Source organism: Trichomycterus rosablanca, chromosome 13 (assembly GCF_030014385.1).
Source record: "Trichomycterus rosablanca isolate fTriRos1 chromosome 13, fTriRos1.hap1, whole genome shotgun sequence".
In the NCBI taxonomy this organism is placed as follows: domain Eukaryota; kingdom Metazoa; phylum Chordata; class Actinopteri; order Siluriformes; family Trichomycteridae; genus Trichomycterus; species Trichomycterus rosablanca.
The window spans coordinates 9,212,008-9,236,194 of NC_086000.1; the positions used below are offsets into that span (position 1 = coordinate 9,212,008).

General features: G+C 42.3%; 1 protein-coding gene across 2 annotated transcripts in view; it reads left to right on the plus strand.

The window, feature by feature from the left end:
• Positions 1-24,187, plus strand: part of rnf144aa (ring finger protein 144aa) — a 63,009-nt gene that overhangs the window by 27,645 nt on the left and 11,177 nt on the right. For both annotated transcript variants that reach the window (XM_063007270.1, XM_063007269.1), the window contains exons 3-6: positions 10,799-10,950; positions 14,214-14,318; positions 16,517-16,577; positions 23,309-23,519. In XM_063007270.1, coding sequence (XP_062863340.1) covers positions 10,816-10,950; positions 14,214-14,318; positions 16,517-16,577; positions 23,309-23,519 — 512 coding nt within the window. In that variant the 5' untranslated portion in view covers positions 10,799-10,815. The remainder of the gene's footprint in view (positions 1-10,798; positions 10,951-14,213; positions 14,319-16,516; positions 16,578-23,308; positions 23,520-24,187) is intronic.

Consider the following 24,187-nt stretch of genomic DNA (forward strand, 5'->3'; position numbering starts at 1 on the left):
CATCGTATCGACAGCCACATGAACAACGATCGGCCTGTTGTTCAGATAGGGGTGGGATATTAAAGCCGGATAGGGACTCTCTCATGACCGATGCAATTACGACCTCTGCTGGCTGATTGATGGCGCCTGCACAGAGACGGGGAAAGAGTGCGCTGATCAGGGTTTGTCTCTCCGTACACAGTGCTGATCCGCATTGCACTCGTCAAAGTGTAGGTGACAAAATGCGTACGCCTGCTGCCCACGTGTCGGAGGGGGAGTGGGTTAGCTCCGTTCTCCTCAATCAGAGCGGGGATCGGCATTGGTGCATTGGGATGAGCATGACGCAATCGGCAATTGGACGCTCTAAAAAGGGAGAAAAAGGGGAGAAAATGCATAAAACTAAATATAAAAAAAGAGGTTAAAGGTTTAATTATTATACAATTATTACAAATTATTATAAAGGAAAATTATTAAAAGATATTCCTAACTTTCTATAGTTCAACTGTTGAGAACTGCTTGCTTTGGATGTACATGGGAGTTGGGAAAAACATAAAAATGACTGATGGAAATTCTGATGGGAATAAAATCACAGACAAGCACCTTTAAAAGCTGGAACTACTTCTTCTAAATAATTTTAATAGCAGAAAGAATAAAGGTGCATATTGTATATGTTTTTCTTAGTGGTTTTAAATTAAAATCCAAGTAGTTGGAGCTAAAAATATTGAAATTCTAGAGAGACATATGTAGCTATCAAGGCAGTGTCTTTTCCCAGGAAGGGAAATATTGAATATTTCAATATTTCATACCAGGCTTATTCTACATGCACTACAACAGTGAGACTTCATATGAATGCATGTGCTTGACTGGCCTGTTTGCAATCCAGATCTGTCTGCTATTGGAAATGTGTGGTGCATAATAAGGAGGTGAATCAGACAATTTTACTTGCAAAACTGCAGCAATTATCATCACTTCCCAAATGATTAAGAAGTGTAATTAGGTGTGGTATAGGTATGCTGATGTAACGTAGTGGTAAACATGTCCCAGCTTTTCTTGGGTGTGTTGCAGGCATTAAGTGTTAATATTTACAAAATACAGCCACTCGGGTGGTGCACCGGTAAAGAACGCTAGCGCACCAGAGTTGGGGTTTCGAATACATCGTATCGAATCTCAGCTCTGCCTTTCCGACTGGGCTGGGCGGCAGCGTGAACAACGATTGGCTGTTGTTCAGGGTTAGAGCGTAAAAAGTCGGATCATTGGTCCTCATAACTGGTGCGACTGCGGCCCCCTGCTGGCTGACTGATGGCGCCTGCACAGGGCCGAGGAATAATGCCGATGGGGGTGTGGCCCTCCGTACACAGTGCCCGTCAAGTGTATGAACTCGACTCGTGCAGGCGTCCTCAGTCAGCGGTGAAGGGTGGGATCAGTATAGAGGACGCAATTTATATTTTTTTCTGTTTTCAAAGAACCTAGATTTCAGAGAATGAACAAATAACTGGTTTGAATATGATTAATAACAATTGCGAATTACCTTAGTCACTGACTTTAGTAAAAGCATTTGGTGCTCAGCAGGGTGGACGGATAAAAGCTATTTTATTTGTTTTGTTGTTCTCCACGTGTCTGCGTGGGTTTACTCCGGGTGCTCCGGTTTCCTCCCACAGTCTAAAGACATGCAAGTAAGGTGAATTGGAAATACTAAATTGTCCATGACTGTGTTCGCTATAACCTTGTGTAATGAGTTACTACCGTTCCTGTCATGAAAGTAACCAAAGTGTGTAAAACATGACGTTAAAATCCTAATAAACAAACAAACAACATTTTGTTTTGTAAGGCTGAGCACTGAGCTTCATTTAATAGCTTATGTGAGGTGAAAACTTTCATTATCTTCATTAGCATATTCTTTTACTGTACTGGTTATGATGTAAACACCAGTTTGCATATACACTCACTTGCCACTTTATTAGGAAACAAATGTACACCTGAGTATTCAAGCCGGTCAAGCAGCAGCAGCACAATGCATTATTTTAGACAGTAGACACAGGTCAAAAGCTTCCATTTATGTTTCAGACCTACATCAGAATGTGGAAAAATATGTTCAGTGTGACTTTGACCGCGGAGTGGTTGTTTTTGCCAGACAGGCTGGTTTGAGTATGTCACACATTGCTGATTTCCAGGAATAATACAAAAAGCAACAAATTATCCAATGGGTGTCAGTTCACTGTCAGTTGTCAGAATTTGGCATAAACAGTATGAATGGATGATTTTCTTGTTGAAATGGTCAAACGTGCCAACACAAACCTGACCCACAGGACTTGTACAGGAAACGGTGCTGGTCAAGGGCCAGGAAGATAGTAAAGGACCCCAGTCTTCCCAGTAATGGACTGTTTTCTTTGTTATGGTCTGGGAAGCGTTTTCGTGCCTTAAAAGCCAAAGCAGAGAGGATGAGAAGTAGCTTTTTCCCACAAGCTATTCGGGTCCTCAACCAAAATAGCAATCAGGACTGATTTACACAAATCTAAATTTATATATATGTGTGTGTGTGTGTGTGTGTGTGTGTGTGTGTGTGTTCACACTCTTATTCCATAATGTTGTAATTCCATAATATTCAATGTTCAGTTCTTGCACAACTGTTGTCACTTTCACACACTTGGTCACTTTAAATTGCTTCTAGTTTAAATTCATTTAAGTTTCTTTTTAATTTCAATTTTAAAATGTTTTGTATTTTTGTATTATATTTTGTAATTTTCTACACTTTTAGATTTTAAAAACATTGCTATTTTTTGTATAAAGGTTTTTTTTTTTTTGACTACTTTGTCTGTTTTGTAACTACTGTGGCCGAGCAGTCACTAAAGCATTTCACTGCCAGTTGTACCGTGTATGACTATGTATGTGACAAATAAACCTTGATTTGATTTGTAAGACAAGATTCCAAGAAGAATTAAAGCTGTTCTGTAGCCATTAAATAATTCAGTTCTTTATTTTTTATCACACTGTGAGTACCACTGTTGCCTCACAGCAAGAACGTGGGGCGGTCCGGGTCCTTTCTGTGTAGAGTTTGCGTGTTCTTCCCGTGTCTGTGTGGGTTTCCTCCAGGAGCTCCGGTTTTCACATACCCCTTTTCCACCGGCGCGGCACGGAGCCCGTTCCGGTTCCCGAACTTGATTTTGAACCGGTTCCACGTGTTTCCACCGGAAAAAAGAGGTTCCAGACAGAGAACTAGCGGGCCAATCTGGCACCACAGAATACTTGGTTTTTCAGCCCGAACCGTGACGTCTGTCAGTGGGCGTGTCATGTTGTACAGCATAGCGCGTTAGCAACAATGGCGTCAGCTGGAGTCTCGTATGGAGCTTAATGCTGCATTTTTATCTTTTAAACTTCACCTGATTACATTTTGAGCCAGTTTGCCACTTATATTTTCAAAACGCCTTTAAAAAGGTGAATTGTGTGATATAACGTGGTAAAAGTGACCCGGACAGAACGAAACACACTTAACGTGAAAAATAAAGCGTGAAGCTTTTTCAACTCCCCGAGCTGCATAAACACACATGAAGTAAATCCAGTTAAACACAGATACATGTGGTATTTTAGACTGGATTTGATGGTTATTTCACACAGATGGATGTTCGTGTTGTGGAACTTTAATGATGTTTCACCGCTCAAGCCGAGCGCTGAGCAAATCGGCTATTTGCGTCGAGAGTCGCGGTGAAACCGAAGCGCAAAACGCTTCTCACGTTAATGAACTTAAGAAAACAACAACTGAGACAAACACGTCACGTCTTCTTATCACCGATTGTTAGATCGATGCTTTTTACATAAAAACAAACATCTGTAACGGCAGCACAAATGCTCGCACATAATCCACACACTCCGCCATGTTACTACTTCTCTTAACTCTTAGTAAGTAACACCCACCGATGATGACGCTGCTTGGTTCTCAAAAACTGGTGGAAACGCGCGTCGGTTCTCTACAGAACACCAAGGTTCAGAGAAACCTGAACAGAACCGGTTCAAGAACCATGGTTTTTTTGGTGGAAAAGGGGTAACCCTGGTGGGCACTACACATTCACACACGATAATCACACCTATAGCAATTTATAGGACCCAATTTACATTCCTAAAATGGGTACAAGAAAAGTACTCTGAGAAATCTGTATAAGCTATCCTTATATGGGGAGCACATCCATAACTCATTGCAGTTAGTAAATAAAGGTGAGGCTCATACCCTGGTCCTTATGACCAATGTCGCTGTGCTGTACCCATTCTACCACCACCTATGTCTGAAAGAAATGAATATTGCCATGTGCAATACACCACTTTTTAGTCTCTGCTGTGGGTTACTTGCAAAATATGTTATTTTGGGATCGGCAGGAAGGTTCACACCCACTTTTAGTGCCTGGTAAAAGCAGCCTTTGTTTTGATTGGATTCCAATCTGTTAGCAGATGCTCCTAAATGGAGTTATAAACAAGGTTTGTTTTAAAGCTGTGTTTGTTTTTCTTTCCCAGTATGGCTGCCTCTTAAGATGCTACTGCTCCATATCTGACTGGCCCGAAACAGCTCTTAACAGGCTTCCTGGGAAAGTCTTCAGAGTAAAAGAGATAAAAGCTTCTTCCTGGACATCCACATGGATTCTCTGTGGTGTTCATTTATCTTAAGTACAGTTTAGGTGTCTACCACAGAGATGCTTTTAAACTAATAGACATTTTACTTTGAATAGTTTGGTTTAATATGGTTATTTATAACGACCCACAACTCCCTGCACTTTAGTCCAGTGCATAAATAAGCAGGCACACCAGAACTAAGTGACATGAAAGGATTAAAAATAGAAATCTTAATTTTTTAACAGCAATTTAGATTTGACTTTTTTAAAGACAGAACCTATTATTTAGCCATGAAAGAGGTCATAGCAGCTGACATGGTGGTCAAACAAACAAACAGCAATATAGATATGACTTACCATATAGAAGCACTTTGTAGTTCTACAATTACTGACTGTAGTCCATCTGTTTCTCTGCATGCTTTGTTAGCCCCCTGTCATGCTGTTCTTCCATGGTCAGGACCCCTACAGACTAGGTATTATTCGAGTGGTGGGTCATTCTCAGCACTGCCGTGACACTGACATGGTGGTGGTGTGTTAGTGTGTGTTGTGCTGGTATGAGTGGATCAGACACAACAGCGCTGATGGAGTTTTTGAACACCTCACTGTCCCTGCTGGACTGAGAATAGTCCACCAACCAAAAACATCCAGCCAACAGCGCCCCGTGGGCTGCGTCCTGTGACCACTGATGAAGGTGTAGAAGATGACCGACTCAAACAGCAGCAATAGATGAGCGATCGTCTCTGACTTTACATCTACAAGGTGGACCAACTAGGTAGGAGTGTCTAATAGAGTGGACAGTGAGTGGACACGGTTTTCAAAAACTCCAGCAGCAGCAGTGTCACTGCAGTGCTGAGAATGATCCACTACCCAAATAATACCTACTCTGTGGTGGTCCTGGGAGTCCTGACCATGGAAGAACAGCATGAAAGGGGGCTAACAAAGCATGCAGAGAAATAGATGGACTACAGTCAGTAATTGTAGAACTACAAAGTGCTTCTATATGGTAAGTGGGGCTGATAAAAATATACAGTGAGTGTAGAAACAAGGAGGTGGTTCAAATGTTATGGCTGATCAGTGTATATTTATGTACATGTATATGTGTGTATACCCCTTTCTAGCAAAAAGAGTACTGGGGTAGAACTGGCACCTGTGCCCCCCAGTCAGCTGCAGAATGCCTATTACAGCAGAAGCAGAACACCGAAATTTTTCCTGTAAACACTTCAGACACAAGCTAGTCTGTGTGCAGGAGCCTGGCTCAGAGTGCGAAACAGGAAGGCACACCGAGAGAGGCCTGCCAAAAATAATCCTACTCCATTAATCTGCGTAGGAGCACTGGAGGCAGAATCAATTGTGATTTCTGCACTCCTCTTATTTTGGAGTTGGAGTTCTAACAGTCTGCCAAACAGCATTTCCTCTTTACCTCTCAATCTGTTGTGAGCATTTGTGATTAAGGTGATGAGTTTTAGACCTATCTTATATAATTTAACATTTTGGTTTAATGTGAAAAGCACTTCACAATCACATGCTCGATTTTGTGAAGAAACTGCAGGCTTCGTGTCTCTGACCCTTTTCTCTCATGCGTCTTTTTTTTAACTCTTTTTTTTTGAGGAGTGTTGGCCATTTTGTACTGTTAGCAATGCAGCATAAGAAGGGGGCAATTAAGAGGGTGACAGTTTGATTATATTGCTCTTAGGCTGTAAAACACTATTCCACAGTCACTGTTTTTATTTTATTTTTTTTAAGACCCAAATGGTAGACCTTTTTCTTTTTTATATATAATCCCCCCCCTTTTCTCCCCCTTTAGCGCATCCAATTGTTCAATTTGCATCGTGCTTCCTCTCCGTCTATGCCGAACCCTGTCCTGACCCAGGAGATCGAAGCTAACCCATATCCCCTCCGAAACATGGGCAGCAGCCGGATGCATTTTTGCCACCCACACATCGATGAGTGTGGCGCCACCTAGCGTTGCATGCGGAGAGACACACCCTAAGGGCACTCTTCCTCATCTCTGTGCAGGCGCCTCTAATCAGCCGGCAGAGGTCGTAATCGCATTCTGACAGAGAGAGACCCACATCCGGTTCTTTGTCCCGCCCCCCCCCCCCCCCCCAACCGAGCAACCGGCCAATCGTTGCTCATACAGCCGCTCAGCCTCGAATCGGTACGGCAGAGCTGGATTCGATACGTTGTACCCAGAATCCAGCTCTGGGGTAGACCTTTTTCGATAACCTGTCTTCTTCTGAGCTATCTTGCCTCTGACTTATAAGTATGATACATATAAGCACTATATGAACAATTTGGTTAATCATGCGATTCCAGTTGTTTATACCAGTTTTTTTTCCAATTGGAAAATAAAGTTATTTTGTAGTAGACATTCTACAGTAAGCACCATTACTGGCAATCAAGTGCAGTATTTGTATTGCCAATATTTTCTGAGATGCACAATTTCGCCTCTATTTTCCTCTGGTGATGGTCTCATGCCAAACAGTCTGCTTACACTAAATAAGAAGTCTCAGTCTATCTTTTATTACCAGCATTATTTATTCAAGTAAGCAATAACAGTGAACAATCAACTTTATACCTACATGTACATCGATGAGGCATAACATTATGACCACCTTCCTAACTGACTAGTCTGTGGCTTTGCAGCCCCATACACAACAAACCGTGATGCACTGTGTATTCTGACATCTTTCTATTAGAACCAGCATTAACTTCTTCAGCAATTTGAGCTACAGTAGCTCGTCTGTTGGATCGGACCACACGCCCCAGCCTTTGCTTACCACATGCATCAATGAGCCTTGGCCGCCCATGACCCTGTCGCTGGTTTACCACTGTTCCTTCCTTGACCACTACAGACCGGGAACACCCCACAAGAGCTGCAGTTTTGGAGATGCTCTGACCCAGTCGTCTAGCCATCACAATTTGGCCCTTATCAAACTCATTCAAATCCTTACCCTTGACCATTTTTCCTGCTTCTAACACATCAACTTTGAGGATAAAATGTTCACTTGCTGCCTAATATATCCCACCCACTGACAGGTGCCGTGATGAAGAGATAATCAGTGTTATTCACTTCACCTGTCAGTGGTCATAATGTTATGCCTAGTCTGTGTATATACAGGTCCTTCTCAAAAAATTAGCATATTGTGATAAAGTTCATTATTTTCCATAATGTAATGATAAAAATTAAACTTTCATATATTTTAGATTCATTGCACACCAACTGAAATATTTCAGGTCTTTTATTGTTTTAATACTGATGATTTTGGCATACAGCTCATGAAAACCCAAAATTCCTATCTCAAAAAATTAGCATATCATGAAAAGGTTCTCTAAACGAGCTATTAACCTAATCATCTGAATCAACGAATTAACTCTAAACACCTGCAAAAGATTCCTGAGGCTTTTAAAAACTCCCAGCCTGGTTCATTACTCAAAACTACATTCATGGGTAAGACTGCCGACCTGACTGCTGTCCAGAAGGCCATCATTGACACCCTCAAGCAAGAGGGTAAGACACAGAAAGAAATTTCTGAACGAATAGGCTGTTCCCAGAGTGCTGTATCAAGGCACCTCAGTGGGAAGTCTGTGGGAAGGAAAAAGTGTGGCAGAAAACGCTGCACAACGAGAAGAGGTGACCGGACCCTGAGGAAGATTGTGGAGAAGGGCCGATTCCAGACCTTGGGGGACCTGCGGAAGCAGTGGACTGAGTCTGGAGTAGAAACATCCAGAGCCACCGTGCACAGGCGTGTGCAGGAAATGGGCTACAGGTGCCGCATTCCCCAGGTCAAGCCACTTTTGAACCAGAAACAGCGGCAGAAGCGCCTGACCTGGGCTACAGAGAAGCAGCACTGGACTGTTGCTCAGTGGTCCAAAGTACTGTTTTCGGAAATCAAGGTGCCAGAGTCTGGAGGAAGACTGGGGAGAAGGAAATGCCAAAATGCCTGAAGTCCAGTGTCAACCCACAGCCAGTGATGGTCTGGGGTGCCATGTCAGCTGCTGTTGTTGGTCCACTGTGTTTTATCAAGGGCAGGGTCAATGCAGCTAGCTATCAGGAGATTTTGGAGCACTTCATGCTTCCATCTGCTGAAAAGCTTTATGGAGATGAAGATTTCATTTTTCAGCACGACCTGGCACCTGCTCACAGTGCCAAAACCACTGGTGAATGGTTTACTGACCATGGTATTACTGTGCTCAATTGGCCTGCCAACTCTCCTGACCTGAACCCCATAGAGAATCTGTGGGATATTGTGAAGAGAAAGTTGAGAGACACAAGACCCAACACTCTGGATGAGCTTAAGGCCGCTATCGAAGCATCCTGGGCCTCCATAACACCTCAGCAGTGCCACAGGCTGATTGCCTCCATGCCACGCCGCATTGAAGCAGTCATTTCTGCAAAAGGATTCCCGACCAAGTATTGAGTGCATAAGTGAACATAATTATTTGAAGGTTTACTGTTTTTGTATTAAAAACACTTTTCTTTTATTGGTCGGATGAAATATGCTAATTTTTTGAGATAGGAATTTTGGGTTTTCATGAGCTGTATGCCAAAATCATCAGTATTAAAACAATAAAAGACCTGAAATATTTCAGTTGGTGTGCAATGAATCTAAAATATATGAAAGTTTAATTTTTATCATTACATTATGGAAAATAATGAACTTTATCACAATATGCTAATTTTTTGAGAAGGACCTGTACAATGTCTCTTTTATATACATATCACTTTTACTAGTTCCATTTTGTCAGTCTTGTGTAATGTGTAGTGAAGCTTCAGTTTTCATTTCTTCTTCTATATACATTTACGTTTTTGGCATTTGGCAGAAGCTTTTATCCAGAGCAACGTACAGAACTGACAGTATATTGTCTAAGCAATTAAGGGTTAAGGGCCTTACTCAAGGGCCCAACAGTGGCAACCTAGAAGTGGTGGGGCTTGAACCAGAGATTTTTCAATTAGTAGTCCTATACCTTAACCCCTAGGCTCCAATGTCTTCCAGACATTGGCTGTGTCCGAAATCGTATACTTAAACAGTACATACTAGATTCAAGGCAGTATGCACTGCTCGGTCGGTAAAGCCATAAACTTTTTCAGTACGCAAGTGTGCAGTATGCACGCAACCTCGTACGTACTACATCCGCCATCTTACCAACATCGTGTGACGTATGACGTCTCATTGCTACAGTTATAAAAATTTTTAAATCAGACAAAATTAATTCTGTCGTTCTCCACAAAGCTACTCATAACGTTATTCAGGGTTGTACTTAATCATATTACATTTTCTATTTTCCCCCACGTTTTTAATCTAGTCGTGTCCAATTACCCTGATTCGACCCTTCACCGCTGACTGAGGACGCCTCTCAACTGACATACGCCCCCTCCGGCACATACAGTCAGTACAGACTGCATTTTTCACCTGCACGAGTCGAGTTCATACACCGACGGGCACTGTGTACGGAGGGCCACACCCCCATCAGCATTATTCCTCAGCCCTGTGCAAGCGCCATCAGTCAGCCAGCAGGGGGCCGCAGTCTAACCAGTTATGAGGACCCATGATCCGACTTTTTTTACCCTCTAACCCTGAACAACAGCCAATCGTTGTTCATGCTGCCGCCCAGCCCTGTCGGAAAGGCAGATGCGATGTATTCAAAACCTTAACTCTGGTGCGCTAGCGTACTTTACCGCTGCGCCACCTGAGCGGCAATCATAACATTTTTAATGTTTGTCTTACTTACTAATCTTTCTTCTTCGCTATGAACGCCTTTGCGGCTCCAGTTGAATTATGGGATAGATCTGACCGTAAATGTGCATTCTTTGCATCGTTTGCGTACTCAAAAATGCCCATGCAGTAGGTCATCCAGGTACTTTTTACATACTGTTTAATGTATACTATGTATTCGGACATACTACGCTCTTGCATACTGCTTTTGCGTACTGTTCAGTATGGAATTATGGGATTTCGGACGCAGCCGTTGTCCTTTTTTAAACCCCAAATAAAGTCTATATGAGCTTTTATTCTAGAGCATATCTAGCTTACCTGTTAGTATGAGAATCTCTATCTTACATGATAACAATACTACCAAAATGAACTTTCTTTTCATGGTTTTAATTTTTAAAATACTGTATAATGACTTACTGAAACTTTTTTATAATGTTAGTGGTGTTGCAGCATTGACAAAATGAACTGATGTTATCACTTTAATGTTTTTATTTTTTGTCTTTGCAGTTTTGTGATAGAAAAGCATGACCACGGCGCGATATAGGCCCACCTGGGACCTGGCTTTGGACCCACTGGTGTCGTGTAAGCTGTGTTTAGGAGAGTTTCCTCTAGAGCAGATGACCACCATCACACAGTGCCAGTGTGTGTTCTGTACGTTAGTAAGTATGAGCTAATCCTTTCATTCTATCACTGCCTCTCAGCAAACCAACAAAGCATAAAGGATCCAGAATGAAACTCGTTTACAAGCTTTTAATGAAAATAAATATGAAATAACGTATCTGTACATTTAAATTCGTTTTGTACTCGTGTGGCGTAATGGTAGGAGTCACGCCTGAGTGCCAGGCGTTCAAATCTTGGGCTGGGCTTACAGAGCTGTGTGAGTTCTGATATGTTGACGAATGAAGTAGACGAGGAGACAAAGTGTATGAAGCAACAGATGGGCTACTGTTAGTGTTTGTACTTTTGTACATCCACAAAGTGTATCTCTACTGTAGGTTTAGAAATGAAGTGTCGGATGAACGTACGTACATTGTTGCTTGTTAAAACCTCAAGTGGATACTGAAAATAACCAGCAGTTGTAGCCTAGTGATTAAGGTACAGGACTAGTTATCAGAAAGTTGCTGGTTCAAACCCCACCACTGCCAGGTTGCCACTGTTGGGCCCTTGAGCAAGGCCCTTTACTCTCAATTGCTTAGACTGTATACGGTAAGTCGCTTTGGATAAAAGGGTCTGCTAAATGCCAAAAATGTAAATGTAAAATGAAGAGTTGGCACCCTGTTGCCACTATGCAGCCTCCACTTCTCTGAAAATGCTTTTCATAAGAGTTTGGAGTGTCTGTGGGAAGTTGTGGCAATTCAGTAAAAAAAAAACACATTTGTGAGGTCAGGCACTGATGTTGGACGAATAGACTTGGCTCATAGTCGACTTTCCAGATGACATAGCTTTGAGTAGGCCTCTGGTGTCCCTCTTCACCAAACCTCCTGTAGTGGATACACTGTGCTTGTACAGCCAGGCTTTTCTGTTAGTGCAGGCTGCCTTTTTTACAGTAATACAGTGTTTATGAAAATCTCTGAAAGAATCGTTAATAAGACCGCCTATTTGAAGAGTCTTTATTTTAAAGAGGCAATATTTTTGCACCAATATGTTTTCATTAGTGCCAGTGTAGAAGACATGCAAAGGCTTGTTCGTTACTGTGTGTGAAATTTATTATTGCTGTTCTCTCTGTCAGGCTTGCTAAATAGCTTTTGTAGAGCTTAATTAGTCTAGAGAACGTGACACACGCAGCAATGGGCCAATTAGTACTTACTATAGATGTGTTAAAGGGACACTGAATTATCACACACTATGAAAATCCGTGAACATTCTGATCTTTTATAATGTGTTATATGGCTTAATGTTGGAAATTTAGTACAGAGTGTTCGTCTGACTGTTTAAATGTGATGTTCTGGATTTTTGTCACATGTTGTTCCTTTATGATTACACTGACTTGCCAGTTTAGGTACACCTGCTCTGAAATGACACTTACCGTGTAGTTTATTTAAGCAATAGAACACGAGAGGGAGTGTGTTATCGCGAATAACATCACGGCTGTGATTTGGTCGCAGGCACGAACCGAAGGTGAGTGCTGTAGATCATCACAGCCGTGATGTTATTCGCGATAACACACGACCTTGAGTGTTCTATTGCTTTTATACAACAGTTTTTACAAAATAAAGAAAGAAAATAAATCAAAGAAGCCCTGAATTTCATAATAAATATGCTTTAATATTGACAATACAGTACCTTCCGCCAAAAAGTAGTTCCACAACGAATATAAAGTTTAACACTACAAAGCAGACATCCCAAGTTGCAAAAACTCATTTCAGGGAGGTAAGAACAACAACAAGAAGAACGCAAGAACCTCCGAAGGGAAAAAAAGAAATAAAAAAACCTCTCGCACACACCAAAGGCTATGGATGAAAACAGAACTACTAGGTCTTAACTAACTGTTCGCGTTACAAACACATTAATGTTCCCTACATAGTGCACTAGATTGTGTATCAGATCATGGATATATGTTCCCTACATAGTGCACTAGATAGTGAATTAGACAATTGGTTATGTTCCCTACACAGTGCGCTAGATGATTGTGTATCAGATAACGGATTTAAAACGCGACCGGGAAAAAAAGTCTGTCGCCTGCGTGCGCGTTTATGTGCATGAAGCTTGTCGTTAATGGCAACGCGTCAGCGGAGTAATACCATTGTGGTGTGAAAAGACCGTGCTGATATTCGTGATAACGGCACGGCCTTTTCACACCACAATGGTATTACTCCGCTGACGCGTTTAGAACGCTTCTCAACCAATCAGATTGTAAGGTCGGAACTACCACAACAGGTAGTTCCGACCTTACAATCTGATTGGTTGAGAAGCCACAAGGAGGTGGTTTTAATGTTATGGCCGATCAGTGTATATGCACCTTTATACAACAATAAAGGTGCATATACACAGATCCGCCATAACATTAAAACCACCTCCTTGTTTCTACACGCACTGTCCATTTTATCAACTCCACCTACCATATAGGAGCACTGTGAAGTTCTACAATTACTGACTGTGGTCCATCTGGTCAGGACCAGTACAGAGCAGGTATTATTTAGGTGGTGGATCATTCTCAGCACCGCAGTGACAATGACATGGTGGTGGTGTGTTAATGTGTGTTGTGCTGGTATGAGTGGATCAGACACAGCAGCGCTGCTGGAGTTTTTAAATACCGTGTCCACTCACTGTCCACTCTATTAGACACTCCTACCTAATTGGTCCATTTTGTAGATGTAAAGTCAGAGATGATCGCTCATCTATTGCTGCTGTTTGAGTCGGTCATCTTCTAGACCTTCATCAGTGGTCACAGGACGCTGACCACGGGGCGCTGTTGGCTGGATATTTTTGGTCAGGTGGACTATTCTCAGTCCAGCAGTGACAGTGAGGTGTTTAAAAACTACATCAGCATTGCTGTGTCTTATCCAATCATACCAGCACAACACCGAATGACCCACCACCCGAATAATACCTTCTCTGTGGTGGTCCTGGGAGAGTCATGACCATTGAAGAACAGCATGAAAGGGGGCTAACAAAGTATGTAGAGAAACAGATGGACTACAGTCAGTAATTGTAGAACTACAAAATGCTCTTATATGATAAGTGACGCTGATAAAATGGACAATGTGTGTAGAAACAAGGAGGTGGTTTTAATGTTATGGCTGATCGGTTTACATTTACTGTCTAGCTCATCCATTGGTAAGATCACTTTACAGTCAGTCATTAGTAGGTGTAAATAGCAAGTACTTATGTTTGAGGTATGTATACACTATACGTTTAAGTACTGTTGAGACCATAAGTAGTTACCTGGATGTCGAAATAACTATCACGTCTTTATTTGCAGTGCCTCAAGCAGTACGTGGAACTTCTCATCAAAGAGGGTCTCGAAACTGCAATCAGCTGCCCAGATTCTGCCTGTCCAAAACGAGGACATTTGCAAGAAAATGAGGTAATAATCAAGGCTTTTTTGTGCTAGATAAAAATTTAGTTTCAAGCTCAGCAATACTTTGTGGCAGACACCCAAATCCAATTATGGCCAGGAAGAGCTGGCGGAAAAAGCTAATTTCACTTGTTCCAAAATGCTTAAGGAAAAAATCACCTCCTAGCAGGTGGTGTTTCTATTATAGAGAACATCTCTATATCATCTAAACCACAATTTCACTGCGCAAGAGCGTGTGATATATCACCTCCTTGTTGTATGCACCCAGTTTGGCAAAAGTATGTGGATACCCCTTTTAATTATTATGTTTAAGTTTTTAAGCTGCATTCTTTGATAACAGATATATAAAATCAATTAACTATCCATCAAACCTATGTTTAATAGGGTTTGAATCTCATCTGTGCTATCAGCCGCTTAGGTGGTGCAGCGGTAAAACACGCTAGCAAACCAGAGCTGACATTTCAAACTCGTCGGTTGAAACTCAGCTCTGCCATCCGGCTGGGCTGGGCGGCTATATGAACAACAATTGGCTTACCGTTCATACAGGGATGGGAAGCCAGAGAGGGACCTCTTAACTGATGCAATTACGACCCCTGCTGGCTGATTGATTGCGCCTGCACTGAAAGCTGATCCTGCATATGAACTCGCCCCGTGCGGGTGATGAGATGCATTCGGCTACTGCGCATGTGTCGGAGGGGGCGCCTCAATCAGCAGTACCGATCAGCATTGGTAGAGAGGAAGCATTATGTAATCAGGTGATACGACTAGATCGAAAATGCCACTTGGGCGGCAAATCAGATACCAGTCTGGTTGGGCAACTCAACATTTACATTACATTTACATTTTCAGCATTTAGCAGACGCTCTTATCCAGAGCGACTTACAGAAGTGCTTCCATAGTGAACATTTCATTCCTTAAGTTTAGATAGACAACAGTCGAAGAACACAACTCTGCTAAAACCTGTTAGAACCAAAGTTTTTTTTTTTGAAATGGAAAAGATTGGAATAAAGTGTTAGTAAGTACAAATCAGCAAAAAGTGTTTAGTAAAAAGGTGTGTTTTTAATCGTTTTTTAAAGACAGCAAGAGACTCAGCTGTTCGGACAGACAGAGGAAGTTCGTTCCACCATTTGGGCGCTAGAACAGAGAACAGCCTTGATGCTTGTCTTCCTTTAGTCCTGGATGGAGGCTCAAGTCGAGCTAGACTAGAGGCTCGGAGGTTGCGTGGTACAGAGCGGGGTTTGATTAGACCCCGAAGGTAGCTTGGGGCTGATCCATTTTTGGCTTTGTAGGCGAGCGTCAGTGTTTTAAACTGAATGCGTGCAGCTACAGGAAGCCAGTGAAGAGAACGCAGCAGTGGGGTGATGTGGCAGTGTTTAGGTTGGTTAAAGACCAGACGGGCAGCTGCATTTTAAATGAGCTGTAAGGGTTTAATAGTGGCCATGGGAGCTCCTGCCAGGAGGGAGTTGCAGTAGTCCAACCGAGAGATTACAAGTGATTGCACCAGAATTTGGGTAGCTTCTCTGGAGAGAAATGGCCGAATCTTCCTGATGTTGTACAGGAGGAACCGGCACGATCTCGTCATGTTGGCTATATAAGGAGAGAAGGTCAGCTGGTTATCCAGGACAACACCAAGACTTCTTACCTTATCAGATGGTCTAATCTGGAAGTCATCCAGAGAAATGACTAGGTCCTGGGTTGGAGACAGATCTCCAGGAATGAGCAACATCTCTGTCTTGCTGGGATTAAGTTTTAGATGATGAGCTGACATCCATTGTGAGATATCTCGCAGACATGCTGAGATGCAAGCTGAGACTTGCGTGTCTGAAGAAGGAAATGACAGAACAAGCTGAGTGTCATCTGCATAGGAGTGGTAGGAGAAGCCATGGGAGGCTATGACCTTACCCAGAGAGCGGGTGTAGATAGAGAAGAGAAGTGGGCCAAGTACAGAGCCCTGACACAGACACAACAGACACAACTGTCTGACAGAGGGGAGTCTATATGACTCTGCTGGGTACATTGTGCATCAGGCAGAGGTTGCCAGAGTACACAGGAAAATAAAGAATATCCACAGTCAAATCTGTTATTGTGTGAATAAATCAAGACAATGACTGTGTGGTTGCTTTATCTATATTGCGAGTGGTTTTTTAACTTTAATGAATGGTAGTTTGTTTTCCCTTTTGTCACATCCCTTGTTTTCTGTCTTACAGATTGAGTGCATGGTGGCATCAGAGATAATGCAGAGATACAGAAAGCTGCAGTTCGAAAAAGGTAAGGTATCTCTTTACATTATGTTAGCTGGGAGCACCTATGGATGGTAACGATTAACTGATAACCGACAAATTAATGTCAGTTGTTAATGCTGTCGGGTAATTTATTTACAAAAGCTAACACTTATTTTAAATAAAGAGTGATGGTACAGATCTGCATAAGCAGTGTTCAATTAAGACCTGCTATTACCCACCATTAATGTTATGTACATGTTTATGAGCGCCGCAGTTCCAACTCAAACAGGTGTGGATCTGCGTGTTATGTTAATTGTTTATTTTGTAAACTCTGCTTATCATCTAATTAATAACTACACTTATGTTGTCAGGATAAGTGTGTGGCACTCGGGTGGCACAACTACTGGTATCCAAGGTTGGTGTTTTCGGCCAGGTAAAATACACTGCCTGGCCAAAAAAAAAGGTCACACACACTAATATTTCGCTGGACCGCCTTTAGCTTTGATTACGGCACGCATTCGCTGTGGCATCGTTTCCACAAGCTTCTGCAACGTCACAACATTTATTTCTGTCCAGAGTTGCATTAATTTCTCCCCAAGATCTTGTATTGATGATGGGAGATTTGAACCACTGCGCAAAGTCTTCTCCAGCACATCCCAAAGATTCTCAATGGGGTTCAGGTCTGGACTCTGTGGTGGCCAATCCATGTGTGAAAATGATGTCTCATGCTCCCTGAACCACTCTTTCACAATTTGAGCCCGATGAATCCTGGCATTGTCGTCTTGGAATATGCCCGTGCCATCAGGGAAGAAAAAATCCATTGATGGAATAACCTGGTGGTTCAGTATATTCAGGTAGTCAGCTGACCTCATTCTTTGGGCACATAACATTGCTGAACCTTGACCTGACCGACTGCAGCAACCCCAGATCATAGCACTGCCCCCACAGGCTTGTACGGTAGGCACTAGGCATGATGGGTGCATCACTTTAGCCGCCTCTCTTCTTACCCTGATGCGCCCATCACTCTGGAACAGGGTAAATCTGGACTCATCAGACCACATGACCTTCTTCCATTGCTCCAGAGTCCAATCTTTATGCCCACTAGCAAATTGAAGCCGTTTTTGCCGGTTAGCCTCACTGACAAGTGGTTTTCTTAAGGCTACACAGCTGTTTAGTCCCAATCCCTTGAGTTCCCTTTGCATTGTGTGTGTGGAAATGCTCTTACTTTCACTATTAAACATATCCATGAGTTCTACTGGAGTTTTTCTACCATTTGATTTCACCAAACGTTTAAGTGATCGCCGATCACGATCATACAAGATTTTTTTCCGACCACATTCCTTCCTCGAAGATGATGTTTCCCCACCATCCTTCCACTTTTTAATAATGTGTTGGACAGTTCTTAACCCGATTTTAGTAGTTTCAGCTTCTCCTTAGATGTTTTCTCTGCTTGATGCATGCCAATAATTTCACCCTTCTGAAACGGATTAACATCTTTTCCACGACCACAGGATGTGTCTTTCCACATGGTTGTTTAACAAATGAGAAGCTACTCACTGCATCAGTTAGGGTTGAATAACTTGTTGCCAGCTGAAACATAATCACCCATGCAGTAATTATCCAATGGGAGGCTCTTACCTATTTGCTTAGTTAAATCCACTTGGTGACCTTTGATTTTTGATTTATTTTTGTTTTATATTTTATTGGTCCCTATAACCTCGAAGGTTAATGGTTAACCTCTTACTAATGGATCAGTTATTGATTAAAAGAATTTACATGTATGTATGTAGGGCCAGTGATAGCTCAGTGGTTAAGGTACTGGACTAGTAAACAGAAGGTTGCCGGTTCAAGCCCCGTCACCACCAAGTTGCCACTGTTGGGTCCCTGAGCAAGGCCCTTAACCCTCAATTGCTCATCATGTTCCACTCATTGTGTAAGTCGCTTTGGATAAAAGCGTCTGCTAAATGCTGAAAATGTAAATGTATGTATACATGTGGTAAAATGCATCAAGTACCATTTAATTATGTCAGAAAACACATATTTTCCCCCAAATTTCAAGTTAAAATAGTGTCATTTAGAGCATTAATTTACACAAAATGATGAAAAAACACAATAGTAAAGTTTAAACTTAGAGTTTGGAAATCAGTACTAACCCTCATTTGATGTCATCCAGTGGTTATTGAGTGACATGCATGAACTTTGTGCTTTGTGACGAGTTGTTGTAGCTCCTAGATGTAAACAAATCACAATAACAGCACCTCCAGTTTGTTCACATGGACTTTTCACTCTCCTGCCATCGCAGCATTCGGGTCCCTTACTGCTAGACCATGCAAAGGCTTTAATTTCTTTAGATTAGAAATGTCTCTTGTATTTATTGTACTGTTTTTTTATCTCCTGTGTGTATTGTATTGTTTTGCACTTGTTCTGTGTTGAGCCCTGCTCCTGGAGGAACATGTTTAGTTTTAATATGTACTTGTATGTAGCTGAAATGACACTAAAGCCTCTTTAACTTGGACTTGGTTGCAGCATTAGCAGAAGAGAAATGTGACAAGATACACTAGATTATTGTCTGCCCACATTTTCAGCAAAGGTGCTGTGAATTGAAGTGTAAGTGTGGGTGAAGTGTGTGTGATGCACTAGTCTGGTGTTGGCACGTGTATCCAGTGGAGGTCACGTTGGATAAGTGACGTCTCTTTCACCTGAGAGCCCACACAGCACACACACGTACAGACTAACATCTGCCTTAATGCATCAATGTCAAGAACTATAGACAATAAAGTATCTATCTATCTATCTATCTATCCATCTATCATTCTTATATGTTCTTTGGCTTACAGTTCCTATAAGAAAATTCAACTTTGAATCCGAAGTTAAATTAACAAAATTAAAAAGTATTGGGACACAGCTAGCTTCTCAGTTAATGAAATCTCTTCCCTCTTAGATATTTCACTGCCAACCTTGAGTGGCATTATTAAAAAGTGTTTAGGAACAAAGGGGAAGACCATGTAAGGGTTGGCGAGTACTAAGGCGCATGGTGCATAAAAGTCGCCAATGCTCCAGATGTTCCAAACCTCCTCTGGCATTAACATGCATTAAAGCCATATAGCAAAAAGCACAATGGCAAGCATCAGATGAAGATAAATCACGCTTCTTTATCTGGCAGTTTGATGGATGGACCTGGGTTTGTGAATGTCAGGAGAATGTTACCTGTCTCACTGGTTTGTGCATTTTATTTCAACTTTTTTTTTTATATATAAACATTTTTTTTTGCATATCCAATAACCCGATTGCATTATACTTCCTCGCTACTGATGTACTCTCCTCGCTACTCTCCACCCTGATTGAGGAGAGCCACCCCCTCTGACATGTGTGCAGTAGCTGACTGTATCTTTTCACCTCCACAAGGCACGTTCATATGCGGATCAGCTTTGTGTACGAAGAGCCACACTCTGATCACTTCATCCCTCGTCTCTGTGCAGGCGCAATCAATCAGCTCTGGTGTGCTAGCGTGTTTAACCGCTGCGCCATCTGAGCGCCCCAATTTTGTAGTTTTGAGAAAACCTACAATCAAATTTAGAACGTTTTTGAGAAAATACAGTATATGGCCAAAAGTATGTAGACAGCCCTAATAATTATTGGGTTTGGGTGTTACAGTCAAGCTCATTGTTAGCAGGTGTGTAAAATCATTTATATAAAATAAACTTTTCTGTTCTGTAGTCAATTTAAGTCCTGATCTTAACGTTACAAAGGTGTTCAGTGAGGTTAAGTGTGAGCCAGGCTGTTTTCATTCAAAAAACTATCACACAGGTTACCACAGACACATTTTTCTAAAACAGACAGGGGGCACACTCTTTTTGTCATGTTTATTTTTTTTATTAATAGTGTTTTATTTGCTTATTGAGCTCCTTTTGAACGTATTCTTGTTTAGAATTATAAATTTGCCGCTCAGGTGGCGCAGCGGTAAAAACACGCGCTGTTCACCAGAGCTGAGATCTCGAATACATCGTATCGAATCTCGGCTCTGCCTGCCTCTGCTGGCTGGTTGGTGGCGCCTGCACGGAGATGGGAAATGGAGTGCGGTAGAGGGTGTGGCTCTCCGTACACAACGCTGTACTGCACTGCTTTCGTAAAGTGTAGGTGATTAGATGTTCGAATGCTGTGCACGTTTCGGAGGGGGCGTGGAGCAGCCTCGTCCTCCCCAATCAGGAGCGGGGACCAGCATTAGTGAGAGGATGATTGACGGGCAGAAATTGGATGCGCTAAAGTGGGAGAAAAAAAGAAAGAAAAAAAAACGGTTAAAATAACAAAAGCAAAAGTAGCTGCTTGAATGGAGTAATTGTTTCCCCTGTACTCTAGATGACTAACAGTGAACCTTTTATACTGAGTGTAGTGGTCTTTCTTACAGTTCAGCACATCTGCCTTCAATGTCCTTGCACCCACACGTGACTGCTGTGTTGAGTATTGTACTCATAAGTGAATCAGACCCGAGAGAGAGAGACAGATTAAAAAGCATTCATCCAGGTCAAATGTGTTACCAAGCACTGGAGCAGAAGGTTGAAACGTGTCTGCATTTCCAGATAACACCGCCAACACTTCTTTATGTAGCCCATTTCACACATGCGGTTTTATTCTATTATTAATTAAATAAGAACGTGTGGTGATCTGGCTCTCCTTGATCTGATCAGGGTATGCACTGGATGTTTAGAATTGAGAATTATAAATGACTAGATTGGAGAGAGAATATAAAAAAAACTGTATAAGCAGGTCACTTGTCACTATAAGGGTGCAGCAAATGAAATAAGAAGTGCAAATAATAATCTGAAGGGTTTGAATAGATTCACCATTGTGTGTGAGATTTGGTTTGTGCTGTATTGTGTGCAATAGATTTTAAGGCTTCTGAATATTGGGTTTTTATACAAATTAACTGCTTAGAGGTGCATTGAATCAAATAAATGCCATGCAGTCTCAATAAACAAGCATTTACATTTTAATATGACCCCTACTGCCAGTGAGTAATCACGGCACTGTCAGTGTTCCGGTGTTTTCAACGACCAAGGTTAACTGTACATGCTGTTATTTTGAAGTAGAACATAGAGAAGCAACAAGAGCCCATCCAAGTGTTATGCCACATAAAAGCTCACAAAACAGGGTGACTAAAGTGCTTTCCTGCATAATTTGGGGAAACATTCTTTGTCCTTGACGGCAATGCTTAATGGACTCATTAATTAAGTTTTATGGCCAGGCAACCATAAGCAAGCCATTGATATAAGGTTGCCGTGGATGTTGTCAGGCTGGTGTAAAGCACACTGCCATTGGTCTCTGGAGCATTGGCAAAACATTCTCTAGAGTAATAAGTAAAGCTTTGCCGAGAGAATGCAACCTGCTTAAATGCATAGTGCCAGTTCCCTGGAGGAGGAGATGGAGGAGTTATGGAGCTGTTAAAATGGTTGGCCTCATGTAAAAAAACTGAATCATAATTCAGGGTTCTCAGGTGGCGCAGCGGTAAAACACGCTAGCACACCAGACATCTCGAACTCTTCGAATCCTCTCGAATCTCAGCTCTGCTACTTGGCAGGCTGGGCACCTACACAAACAACGATTGGCTGTTTTTTAAGGGAGGGTACCAGAGGGGATTCCTCATAACTGGTGCAATTATGACCTAGGTGGCTGATTGTTAAGATAATGAGGATACACAAAGCTGATTCACATATGAACTCGCCTCGTGCAAGTGAAAACATGCAGTCGGGTTTTGCATGTGTCGGAGGGGGCGTGTGTCACGGCTCTTCTCAGTCGGAGTGAAGGATCAGCATCAGTAGAGAGGAGTGTAATGCAATTGGGTAATTGGATATGACTGCATTGGGAGGAAAATTGGGGGGAAAATGCAAAAAAAAATAGAATAAAAAAGTAAATTATGCCGCTCAGGTGGCGCAGCGGTAAAAAGACACGCTGCAACCAGGGCTGGATTCTGCTTCACCGGTTCGAAGCTGAGTGGCTGTATGGGCAACAATTGGCCGGTTGCTCAGTTGGGGGTGGGACAAAGAACCGGATGTGGGTCTCTCTCTGTCAGAATGCGATTACGACCTCTGCCGGTTGATTAGAGGCGCCTGCACAAGAGATGAGGAAGAGTGCCCTTAGGGTGTGTCTCTCCGCATGCAACGCTAGGTGGCGCCAAACTCATAAATGTGCGGGTGGCAAAAATGCATCCGGCTGCTGCCCATGTTTCGGAGGGGATATGGGTTAGCTTCGATCTCCTCGGTCAGGGCGGGGTTCGGCATAGACAGAGAGGAAGCACGATGCAAATTGAACAATTGGATGCGCTAAAGGGGGAGAAAAAGGGGGGGGAAAATAGCATAAATTTAGCATAAATGTCCCCTCGTTGTACAAGATCTTGACTGGTCTGCACAGAGCACTTCATATCTTGTTGCTTAAATGAAGTGTTCCTTGTAGTCATGTTCAAAAATCTAAAAAGCCTTTTAAAAGATGTAGAGGCACAGAGACCACTGTTAAATAAGCAAATATCCTTGCTTTTGGTTTTGGATGTAATGTCCATAAATATTTTGTCCATATCATGTAGGTTTGCCCAAGAAGGTCTGATTTATTGTTGAGTATCAGCTGATGCACAGTTTGTTCCCTAATATATAGATCAGAGCTGAAAGAAGCAGTCATGCTACCCTCTGAAGTCAGAATACACCTAGTGTAACCATGGTGATCTTACATTCTGTATGTGCAATAAGCAGCCTAACCGATGATGTTTTTTTTTTCTGTTTCCTATTATAGAGGTGCTGTTAGATCCGTGCCGGACGTGGTGCCCATCGTCATCATGCCAGGCTGTGTGCCAGCTAAAAGAAGCAGATGCTGCCCGGCCGCAGCTGGTACGATGCGGTAACTGCACACTGGAGTTTTGCTCAGCCTGCAAAGCCAGCTGGCACCCAGACCAGGAGTGCCAAGAGAACCCTCCTATAACTACATTCCTTCCTGGAGAGAGCAGGTACCGGCTTCCTAAAGAAATAATCTCTACGTGCCGCATCTGTAGAACAGCTATTATAAGTGCTGCCAATTACTCCATCATATCCGCTGTACTGAGAAAAGAACATAAAGAACAGTACTTGACCTGTAACATACTTATAATGGAGGTCTAATAGCAGTTGTTCAATCTTGTCAGTAAATGTTCTGACTATATAAAAGGATTTCTGCTAAATGATCTTCTACTGCACTAATGAGAGAAATAGCTCGAAGCGCTTCCATTAGAAACTGTAGTCATAGTTTCAATAGAGTAAATAAATACAACCCAACTGTTTGGTAATGTAGTGAATTTCAAATTTGTTTAAGAATACTGGAGTATAAGCACTCAGGTGGTGCAGCGGGATAATCCGCTTGGACACCAGTGCAGAGATTCTGAACTTTTAGGTTCTGGTGGGTGTCCTCTAGCAGGCATAATTGACTAATGCCTGCAGCAGACAAATTTGACCTCCGGTCTGCTGGGTGGGAAATGCTGGGTGGGCAATAAAACCCAGCTATTTGGTAATGTGGCTGTCCGTGCGCAAAGCGGACCTCACGCGCATATCCACCAAAGTATGGGTGAATAAGAAGGGACTGGTGGAATGCACACATGTCAGAGGTGTGTGTCAGTCAAGTCACCCCCTCCTTGGACACCAT